The 10,913-nt window shown below is 58.8% G+C and overlaps 1 protein-coding gene across 3 annotated transcripts; it reads left to right on the top strand.

Annotated features, from left to right (window-relative positions):
* Positions 1-262: 262 nt before the first annotated feature.
* Positions 263-10,250, top strand: PHF24 (PHD finger protein 24). Of its 3 annotated transcripts, XM_053932797.1 has the most exons (9): positions 263-603; positions 3,382-3,477; positions 5,104-5,476; positions 6,582-6,767; positions 7,221-7,299; positions 7,404-7,606; positions 7,931-8,097; positions 8,315-8,416; positions 8,518-10,250. In XM_053932797.1, exons 3-9 carry the CDS (start codon positions 5,108-5,110, stop codon positions 8,615-8,617), a joined length of 1,206 nt encoding a protein of 401 aa, XP_053788772.1. In that variant the 5' UTR covers positions 263-603; positions 3,382-3,477; positions 5,104-5,107; the 3' UTR covers positions 8,618-10,250. The 3 variants fall into 3 exon arrangements, with proteins under 3 accessions (XP_053788772.1, XP_053788773.1, XP_053788771.1); XM_053932798.1 differs by lacking the exon at positions 3,382-3,477 and having other exon boundaries at positions 8,521-10,250; XM_053932796.1 differs by lacking the exon at positions 3,382-3,477.
* Positions 10,251-10,913: the final 663 nt, after the last annotated feature.

Genomic DNA, 10,913 nt, shown 5'->3' with positions numbered 1-10,913 from the left:
AAGCAGGTGCAGGTAGCCTGTGAGTGAGGCACTGGTCTGGGGAAGACCCCGCAGTGGGGCCAGATGAGACCTTTGCTCATCCTTGGATGCAGTCCCACCTCTGTAATCCTTGAGGTTTTTTCTGAGAAAGGCAGTTCAACCCAGGGGGCCAAAGGAGATGGAGGGAAAGCTTTTATTGGTATCTTCCAGCACACGTCAGCCCAGTTAAAAAAAATTCTCAGAGAGCTTTTTAACACGACTCGGGCAGCAATTGGTACAGGGACAGCAAACCAGGCTGCATCTGCTCAGCCCCAGTCACAAGCTCCCTGCTTCCTCTGTGTGTGTGTGTGTCTGTGTGTCTGTGTGTGTGTGTGCACGCGCGCTAGACACAGGCATCCGCTCCCAGCATCTCACTGCCTCCTGCATCCTCCGGCAGCAAGTGCAGGGCTCTGGCTTCCCGGGTACCACCCTCGCCACTCCATCCCCTGACAGGGATTTGCACGCGGGGCACGGCATGCGGTGAGCACCCGCGGGTGGAGAGGAGCTCGTGGCCAGAAGCAGTGGCGATGGACATTGTGTGGACTGCTGTCTAGAGCTCGCGTTCCCAGACCGACCCTGATCCTGGTAAGTGCGGGGGGGGGGGGGGGGGGTTTGACATTGTAGCATTGTAGGCGCTTTGTTGGGTGCATAGCACGGGCTCCACACATTGTGTCGCCCTTCAGGGGGTTCCCCCACTACCCCCGAGATCCTGGTGCCGGGGACTAGAGCTTCTGGGATGAGATGCCTGGGAGTGGGGATGAGGATGAGGTGAGAGGGTCCTGCCCAGGCATCAGGGTCCTCATGTGGGTACTGGGAAGAGGCGCTGGGGAGGGAGAAGAGAAGGAAAAGTGCAGAGCTGAGAAGGAGCTGTGTGTGCTGCAGAGGAAGGGACTCTGCTGTCACGGCATTTTCATCCCCCTCTGGGAGATGAAAGAGTGAGACACACCTATAAAATCTGTCATAGCGCAGCAGGATGGGCAACCTGATCCAGCAGGGAGAACAGCCACTGGATTGGTGTCCCTAGGACTGGGACACAAGCACCCCCTGCCTGATATCCCCACTGGACTCCTACAGCCCTGCAGAGGGTGGGAGGGACCATCAGCCACAGACCTCTCTGCCCCATGGCAAACAGATCATCTCGCAGCAGCAGTCCCAGCACTGCCACAGTTCTGGCATGTGCTGTCTGTCCAGGAGAGGGGACAAGAGGATGCTACCAGACCCCTGTGGCCATCTGCAGCCAGCTCATAGAGGTGGAATGCGATGTCCCCTATGCAGAGCCTGCTGCCTTCGCAGCCTGGTCGCCCTCCAGGCAGGCACCAACTGTCAGGGTGTGCAGAGCTGTGCAAGAGGCATAGTAGAGCCATGGCAGCTCCTCCCAGCCCTGCTTCATGCCCTTTAGACGGAGACCTGGGACCAGGCTGCCATGGGCTCTGAGGTCCCAGGGTTGTCCTCCCTGTTGGTACCCCATCCCTCCTCTGCCCCCAGGTTCCCTAATGCTGCTCGAAGTAAGGCACAGCACTGCAGGGCAAAAGACCCAGCAGCCTGGTGAGGGCAGGGAGGAGGTCTGCCCCCCTGGCAGTCTGTGGGGACCAGGCACATCCTTCCCCCCCAATCAGGGAGCCTGGTCTGGCACATGAGGGGGTTCTGCTCCACACACACCCCTGATGCATCCCCCCGAGAGTGGGAGCTGTGGACCCTGCTCAAGTGTGCACCAGCCCAAGCACCCACTGACCCTTCATTTGCTGGGAGGGCCTTTCACCGAGGACACACTGTGGGGCAGGCAACACTCAGTCCTACAGACCCTGCGGCCCCACACCCCCATCTCTCCAGGCCACCACTGCACGCCACAACAGCTCACCCTGCACCCACGGCCCCCAAGAAGCACTCATCCCACACTTCCAGCTGCCACAGACACCACCCCACTCCCACAGCTGCTGCAACATCCCTGCACCCAAAGCCACCACCCACCCGATGCCCACAGCCTCTGTAACACACTCCATGGGCCATAACACCTGCCCTGCACTGCCAGCCATGCTCTAGCATATCACCCCGAAACACATCCACCCCTCACACCTCATCCACTCCATAACACATCCACTCCTAACAAACACACCCCCCCGTGCTGCTCCCCGACACATCCGTCCTGTGCTCCCAACCACTACACCACCCCAGCTGCACCGCGCTATGCCCACCTCTGTGTCACCCACCACCACCACCCACCACTAACCTGGCACCCTGGAACCCCAGCACAAGCCACGTGTGCTCTGCCACGGGAGAGAGATTTTGCAGCCGTGCAGGGACCACTGGCTCTGTTTGCATCTGGATGCTCTGCCCTGTTTCCTTCTCCTGGGGTGCCTCTGTACTAGCCACCAGCTCTTTCCCCATTGGCACCTAACACAGGCTTAATTCTCACTCCAGCTGCACCAGTCTTGCTTCCATGCCTCAGTTTCCCCCATGTAGAGAGGAGCATGAAGCTGGGAAAGATGTGTCCATGGGTACTGAGAGGAAGAAGTGCTTTCTAGCTCAGTGTTTTGCTGCAGGAATGAAGCAGTAAGGAGCAAATCCAAAAGAGAAGAGTGAGGGGAATGGGTGTTGCCCAAGGATCAGGGCAGGGGTGCAGGGGGCTGGGGGCAAGGGAAGGGAAGGGGTTAGGAAGATTCCCACCACCCACTGTGACAGCCCCCGGTGCTGGCAGGGCTCAGTGGAGCCGGGTGTTTGCAGGCAGCTCCTGCCTGTGCCCAGATTTAGCTCCTCTGTAGGGGCGACCTAAAAATAGCCCCACGGTGCAGCCTGGCAGCAAGGTCGAGGCCCCCACACCTCTTAGGTCATGATGAGACAGGTGGTGGTTCTGTTTGCCTCGGGGGCTGGACACAAATAGCACTGGGGACACCTTCCCCAAAGGACATGTGGGGATGCAGGGGCTGCTCAGGTTTCTGGGCTGGGATCTTGCAGCAGCAGTGCAGTTGAGGCGGGTGACTATGAACACACAGGAGAACAAGATTTGGGGGGAATACAGCAAGTCTACACACCAGCCACCCTCCTATTGCCCAGGCTACTTCACTGCACTGCAGGATGGCTGAGGTTGGGGCACCCAGGGCTCAGCAGCATTGTGGGGGAAGCTGCCGGCATGCTGAGATGAGGAGCACCAGTGTGGGTACCAGGGAGAGTGGCGTGCTGTGGGCCACACACCTCTTTTCACTCCTCTCTGTGAGCCTAGGCCCTCTGGACCCTCTCCTCCCCACTTCTACACAAACTCTGGGCAGGAGTAGGCCTGGATCTGGTCAACACTCGGTGGTGCAGGGACCTACAAAGGCAGCTCTTGGGGGGATTTCCCTGTGACTTCTCCGACTCTCTCGCTCGCAGGCAGAGCTGCAATGCTGCCCAGCAGCAGAGCTGATCCTGACCACGGCAGACGTGATCCTGAGCCAGCCAGGCAGAGGGTGGTGGTACGGCGAGGAGGTAGAAACACCCAGGTGTTTTCCTTCCCACTGGCACAGCCACAGAGATGCTGTTGCTGTGGCTTGGACACATGCCTCCAGCTCTGCCCCACTCCCACCTTTGTAAAGCCCCAGGAGCTGAAGAATGCCAGGCATCAGCTCTGAGCCAGGCACTGTGGCCAACAGGTGCAAATACCCCAGCCCACACACGCGCCCACTGCTGGGACCCCCATGCGCAGGACGGGGCCCACATGTGTTGCACACCCGGCTCAGCGTGTGGGAATCCGCTGGCAGATGGTCCCGGGGTGGTGGGGAGAGGCTGGGAAATCACATGTGTGTGCACGCAATGGTGTTTGCCGCCTGCCAGCATGCTCTGCTCCGCTCCGCTCGGCCCTGCTGCTGTGGGGTACCTGTAATTACCGTGACCAGGCTCCCTGCCACAGCAGTGCCCGCGGTGTCGAGTCCTGCCGCAGGCAGTGAGATCCCGGCGGTGTGCACACGTGCTGCTAATTATCCCACTACCTGGGGACTTCCCTGCTGAGGCTGGCGGGGCTGGAGATTGCTGCTCCAATCTCCCTGCTTCGCCTCCCAGTCCCTGGTCACCAGCTGGAAGTGCCTCTTTGCTGCAGCATAGAATTAGAGAATAATTAAGGCTGGAAAAGACCTCTAAGATCATCAACTCCAACCATTAACCCAGCACTGCCAAGGCCACCACTAAACCACATCCCTAAGTGCCACATCTACACGGTTTTTGAACACTTCCAGAGATGGTGATTCCACCATTGCCCAGGGCAGCATCTTCCATAGTGCAACCCCAACATGGCACAAGGGAAGCCCTTGGACCCATGTGGCGTGGTGCTGTGCCCCACGATGCCATAGGAGAAATTCCACTTCTCCCCAGCTTCACCTCACACCCAGTGAGACAGAGTCCAACTTGTTAATGCTGCTGCTGTTGGCCTCCCCACTTTATCCTATGGTGATCTTCCCCTGGCACTGAAGCCAAACATTCTTCTTGGGACCCGTGTGCCCCTGTCCCATACATTGCTCCCCTTCCCTCTTGCACCCTCACAGTCCTCCTATGGCTGGCCCAGCCTCCCCACATGGCTCCTTGGATGCCCAATGATCACAGCAGCAGCACACACACAAACATGTGAGTGCAAGAAGAGGCAGCTGAATGAAGAGGAATTTTACGGAAGGTGAAGGGTCAGCACCAGACCTGCAATGACCTAGTCCTGGGCAGAGCTCCAAGGAGGACATCTTTCACCCTTGACTGGCCACAGAGACTGTCTTCACGGCAGAAAGAGATGCACGCAAGGAGAAGGGTTACAGCTAGTCCTATTCCCTCTGGGTTTTATTGATCTGGCATGGAAAAGGCCTGGATGTGTTCCTTGTTAAGCTGGGGTCTATACAGCAAGGGTGGGGAGGCACCCCCAGTCCATCTCTCTGCCTTTTGTCCTACTCCCCCACCCACTCAGACCCTTCATGGCCAGGAATCCATCTCCCCACAGCCACCACCATGATCCCAATGTCAGTTTGTCACAAAGACCCCGCTTCTCCCTGCCCTGAGCTGCTCCTCATGCAGCTGGGGGAAAACCACCAGGATACCTTTTTGAGGGTCAGGGACATAGCACATTCCTTCCCACTGCAGAGCCATGGGGGTGCTGATGTCCAGGAGGCAGACGGTGGAGAGGGTGCAGAAAGTCAGCTTGGCCGTGTCAGCCTTCAAGGATGGGCTGCGGGAGCAGCCATCGACACGGCGTCGGGCGGAGGCGGGGACTGCACGCCAGGGGACGCTGGAGCAGGAGGTGGAAGAGGGAGAGGAGGAAGCCTTGGCAGGACCTTCCCAGCCGGAGGAGAGCAGTGCCAGCAAGGCAGCCTGGGAGCGGCTGCGGGATGGCCGGGGCGTGGAGCCAGAGGAGTTCGACCGGGCCAAGAGGTTCACGCCACCAGCCTTCATCCGGCCCAAGAGGGAGCTCCACGATGATGAGCCCCTGGACATCAGCCTGGAGCAGAGGGAGCAGGTGAGCTGATGGAACCACAGAGACAGTGGGAGGGATGGGGACAGGGCTGGAGGTGCACAGGGCTGTACAAGCACCTAAGTGTCTGCCAGGCAGTGACAGTCTCGCAAAGCCCTACGGCGGTGGCTCAGTGGGGTAGGGTGCCAGTGGCCAGGCTGGGCAGGTGGAGGTGCCACACTGAGAGGGGGATGCAGCTGTTCAGATGTGCCCTGGAGGCACCCTGGGGTGTCTTGAAAAGCAGAAGTCACTGCTGGGCACAGGCAGTTCTAAGTCTGGAGAAGAGAGGACAATTTGATCTACATGTTCATCCACCTACAGTCAACCAGCTTGCAACTCAAGCCAACCCTCTATACCTGCAGCCCTAAATCCCTGCCTATCTACAACCCAACAGCTTATCCACCCATGCCCTCAATCCTACAACCCACCCCTCCACACCCACAACCCTACCCATACAGCCACCCACCCAATGAGCCTACACCCCAGCCCACCTACAGCCTTATATAGCACCATACAGACATGGAATATCCCAAGCTGGAGGGACCCACAAGGATCATTGAAGTCCAATTCCAGAGGACACCCCAAGAATCACACCATGTGCCTGAGAGCATTGTCCAGGCTTGGTGCTGTGACTACTGCCCTGGGGGGCCTATCCATTGTCCAACCACACCCTGAGCCTAAATTAACCAGGGTACCTAGATAATATACCCAGGTTAGTATCTCTTTGGAAGTGGAAATGGAAATGTGCGGAAAACCTTACAGCTTATCCATCAACACAACCCAAAGACCAGCCAATGTACAACCCTACAGTCCAGCAACCCACATGTAACACGCTGCAGAGAACCTATGACTCCACAGCCCCACCAACCCTATAGCCAGACCCATCCACCCACCATTCATCCCCACAAACACACCCAACCTCCTCTAACTTGACCCACCATGTCCATTACAACAACCTCTTCCCTATGCCAGCCCCACACATTCCCATCTTCCCGTCCTCTCTGCTCCTCAGCATCCACCCACACCTGCAAAGTACCACCCAGATCGAGAAGCCAAGCCCCTGCTTACACTGCTCTGCTAAGCATCTGCCCATCCTTCCCTTCCTCCCCAGATCCTGAATGATGAGATGTGTGAGATCTGCGAGGTGTGGACAGCCGAGAGCCTCTTCCCCTGCCGCATCTGCCACCGGGTGTACCACGATGGCTGCTTGCGCCGCATGGGATACCTGCAGAAGGACAGCGCCATGGAGGTGACAGAGACAGCGCACACTGAAACGGGCTGGAGCTGCTACTACTGCGTGAGTGCCTGGACTGGAGGACATCAGGCTGCTGCTGGGTGGTGGGTGCTCCCCAGGGAACTGTGCCCTACATGGACATGAGCAGGGTCTCTCCTCACAGCCTGCTCTGTGGCAATGGAGGATGTGCTGCTCTCCAGTTCCCACCATCCACCTTGACATGATAGGGTCACCAGACACAGGGGACAGTGGCCCTTTGCCACCTCCCCACCCCTGCAGCCAGCTCCCCAAGACTTTGGTGCAGGATGTGACACTGTGGGCACATAAGAGGCTGTAGCAGAGCTGGAATGGCCAAAGCCTGGGGGTATGGAGCCATCCCATTGCAGCACCCTTGGGTGACACAGCAGTGGGTGTCCTCACCCACTCGCCTTCAAGGGATCCTGGTGCGGCCATACAGAGGTGTACTCCCTCACCCCATGTCTTTGCCTCACGGCTCTTCTCTGCCCCCCAACCCAGGACAACCTCAATCTGTTGCTGACAGAGGAAGAGATGTATAGCCTGATGGAGACCCTGAGGAACTGCAAGATCATTCCAGGTGTGTACCCTCCATGCGGCGGGTCCCAGATGGCTGTGGGAAGCAGCTGGGGAGGTGGGTCCCCCTCCTTCCTGGGAACAGCACAGGCAATCTGTCCCCTGCAGAGAGCTGTTTGACCCAGGATGACTTCCTGCACTACAAACACCAAGTGCACAAGCAGCAGTTTGAGCGGACCATGCCCAAGGCACAGGAGGAGCAGGCAACCCTGCAGTTCAATGCCCTGGACCCCGACAAGAAGGGGCACATTGAGTGGCAGGACTTCCTCTCCCATGAGTCCATCCAGCTGCTGCAGAAAATACGGTCGCAGGTATGGTTATGACATCCAGGGATTGCTCCCATGGCTGTCACACATGGTCACAGCACCCAGGGCTGGCTACCATGGCCAGCAGCTGTGGCAGTGGCACCTGGGTCCAGCACCCACAGCCACAGCACCCATGAGCAGTGCCCATGGTCATGGCACCCAAAGCTGGCTCCTACAGCTGACGCCGCTGGCTGTGGCACCTGGGGCTGACTCCCATGGCCAGCACTTCTGGCCATGGAACTCAGGGTGGAGGCCCCTACAGCTCTGGGAATATAAAGAGGCAGGTTCCCACAGGATGAGTGCTCCACCTTCACTTCTCTGACCCTCTAGAATGCCCTTCTGCGGCTGCTGACAGCCAAGGAGCGGGAGCGGGCACGGATAGCCTTCCTGGCCCTGGACCAGGATCACGATGGCTTCATCGGGGAGGGTGAGTGCCGCCAGGCCCGGCACACCTGGTTCCGCAAGCACCAAAAGGAGATGCAGTCCTGCAATGTCAGGTGAGAGAATGCCCACACTGGTTTAGGGGTGATATCCCAGCCAGAACTCCCAGCACAGTCCCAACTCATACCAAAGGGGCTCAGCACACAAATGGTTGTCCCTGTTTCCTGCCACCTCCCCCTCCATGGCCCCTCAGCCCTGTGCACTCTCTTCCCCCACCACTGCCATTTGGGGTAGGAGGAGCCAGGATGAAGAGCATCTTCCTTCCTGCCACAGCATCAGCCACGTGGGGCCCATATCAGAGGGCAGCCCTGCCAGCAGCAGGAACGGCAAGAGCCCGGAGAAGATCCTGCCAGCCACAAAGCAGGAGGAGACCAGGTGAGGCAGGGATGGTTAGGAGGATGGTGGACACGCCCATTTTCGGGGGAGACCCTGGGGGAGCATGTTGCCAGGATGTCCAATGAGCCCACATCTGCCAGCAGGAGCATCGACTGGCCCGGATTCTTGCGGGAGAACGTCGCCTACATCCTGGCCGCGCGCCCCAACAGCGCAGCCCTGCACCTGCAGCCCCTCGCCTAGACCTGGCCGCGCCTCGAGGGCGCGGTGCCACGCCCACCATGGTGACCTGCCCCGCTCTCCCCTGCAGGCACAGCCAGGCGCCGATTGGCTGGCAGGGAAGCGGCCATGCTGCCCTATGCCCTGCTTCCCCCTTGGATTGGCTGTGAAGAGGATGGGTACTGGGCTCTGATTGGCTGAGGGAGCGGGAACGGCTCTTGGGTCTCTGATTGGTGGGGGGAAGCAGGGCGGGGTAGGGCGTGTCCCCACTGTTTCCCACGACCTGCAGGGACCATGGTGGGCAAGAGTCCCATGCCCGGGGTCACCATGGGGTACAAGGGGCAGGGAACATGCTGTCCCCATGATCCCCATCCCCACAGCACCCAGGGACCTGCAGACACAGCAGGGGCTGCCTTGGGTACTTGTGGGGTGACAGCAGAACCCAGAGCACCCGTGTGTCCCCAGCCTCCCACAGCATCATGGGGCAGCACAGCTGAGCCTCTGCGTGCCACAGGCAGCACCCACAGGTGTGCGGCAAGCAGTGTCTCAGCTCATCAGCATGGTAGATCCTCAGGGGATGTGGCTGACTCTCTTTGGGATCTTTCACATCCCTGCCCTACTCCAATACGGGTTGGAGCCCAGTAGGTCCATTCCTGCATGCACAACTCATGGCTGGAAGAGACCGTTTCCTGACATGGCTCAACCCTTCCCTGCTGGTAACCAACTATTTAATGCCAACAGTGACGGTGTAGGAAGGAGCACTGGTAAAAGAAAGTATCAGAAGGAGGGAAAGGCCATATGTAGGGGGACCCCCCCTATGCCTCTGATTTTGCCGGCAGCACTCCCCTGCATCCCTCATCCCCTTCTGTATCCCTGGTTCCAAGGGATGCTCTTCATTTGCTTGCCATTCCAGTCCCACACCAACCCTGTTCAGTCTCACTCTTTTTCCACCACATCAAGTGGACAGCCTTGTCTCGCTGGGAGCATTAGTGCTAGAGGTAGGGAGGAGAGGCAGAGGCCAGAACTCCCCCCCCCCCCAGGTGTCAGCTGCAGGGATGAGGCATTCACTGAGCCTGTTGGCAGCCCTAAAGTAGAAAGATGCACTCAGCCCACAGATGAAGGAGCAGGAATGCCCAGAAACCTTGCCCCAGACATGCCAGGGGATGGGATGCCCAGGACCCATGGCAGTCCCAGCAACTGCTCCTGCCCCTCTAATCCCTTTCCCACAGTGCCCTCAGCCTCTCCCTTCCTGGTGTGCCATGGCTTAGCCAGGAGGCCCCAGGATGTACACAGGCCAGGGGTGCACTTGCAGCAACCTGGTCACTCCCTCACCTCCATCCCCAATGCCCTGTGGGCATGATCCCAGTCAGCCCCCTTCCCCCAGCCAGGGCACAGTTCCCCTCTCCAGGGTCTCCCCCACTGCAAGACCAGGAGGCGCACCAGTGCCACGACATCTTCCTCTACCACCCTGGCATGCCAGGCCAATGGGGATATTTTGGATGCCAGGTCCGAGATGTGGCCAGAGCGCCAATGGGGATATTTCGGATGCCAGGTCGGAGATGTGGCCAGAGCCATGGCGAGGAGGTGGCCGTGGGTGCGTGGGTTGCAACTCCCTATCCGTACTGAGATACATTCATTAAACAGCTGTGTCCAGCTAGCCTTTGTCTGGTGTGCTTACAGGGCTTCTGGCTTCTCTGTGGGCATTTCTGGGCACCCACAACTTCCTATTTTTTAAAATCCCACCCCAGGCTCAGGTCACTGTCCCATCAGGCAAGCTTGGTTTCCTGTCCCCAGAGTGTCCCACAGAAGTGACAGGGGGCAGCCAGTGTGTGGAGCCAGGACCCAGTAAACTCGGGGTGCTGCATGTCTCCCCAGGAAAGCAGACAGTAGGAGAGTGCCTGGCTGATTGTGGAACCACCCCAAACACTGCAGTGAAAGGGACAGCCCTCCACTGGGATGAGTGTGCTCTTCATCTTTAGAGGTACTGCATGATGAGAACAGAGCTCTGAGCATTGGAGACAGCTGGATGCTGGGAACAGGCTGTCTGCGCAAAATAACCCCGCAGACACTAAGGTTCCCCAGGAGAGTGGCCCCCATGGTTGGAATGCTCCAGCTAATCGCATCCACAGAGCTCCCAGGAAAAGCTGCAGCTATTGCTGGCAGCGCATGGCCTATGGGAACCAGGCTCCCAGTAAAGGGAACTCACCAGCCTGCAGGGGACTTTCCTTGCCCAGTGCCCATGCTGCAGCTGGGAGGGGAATGGGATTTGAGAAGAGGATCTGGAAGGGAATTAGGAGGGGTATGCTGCCTTGGCAGCATC

Source organism: Vidua chalybeata, chromosome Z (genome assembly GCF_026979565.1).
Source record: "Vidua chalybeata isolate OUT-0048 chromosome Z, bVidCha1 merged haplotype, whole genome shotgun sequence".
In the NCBI taxonomy this organism is placed as follows: Eukaryota; Metazoa; Chordata; class Aves; order Passeriformes; family Viduidae; genus Vidua; species Vidua chalybeata.
This window is presented reverse-complemented; position numbering and strand designations above follow the sequence as displayed.

Bases quoted from the DNA above. Each gene is read 5' to 3' on its own strand.
- PHF24 (XM_053932796.1), top strand. From the start codon at position 5,108: ATGGGGGTGCTGATGTCCAGGAGGCAGACGGTGGAGAGGGTGCAGAAA. The intron at 5,477-6,581 runs GTGAGCTGATGG...CTTCCTCCCCAG, and splicing joins GCCTGGAGCAGAGGGAGCAG to ATCCTGAATGATGAGATGTG. The intron at 6,768-7,220 runs GTGAGTGCCTGG...CCCCCAACCCAG, and splicing joins GCTGGAGCTGCTACTACTGC to GACAACCTCAATCTGTTGCT.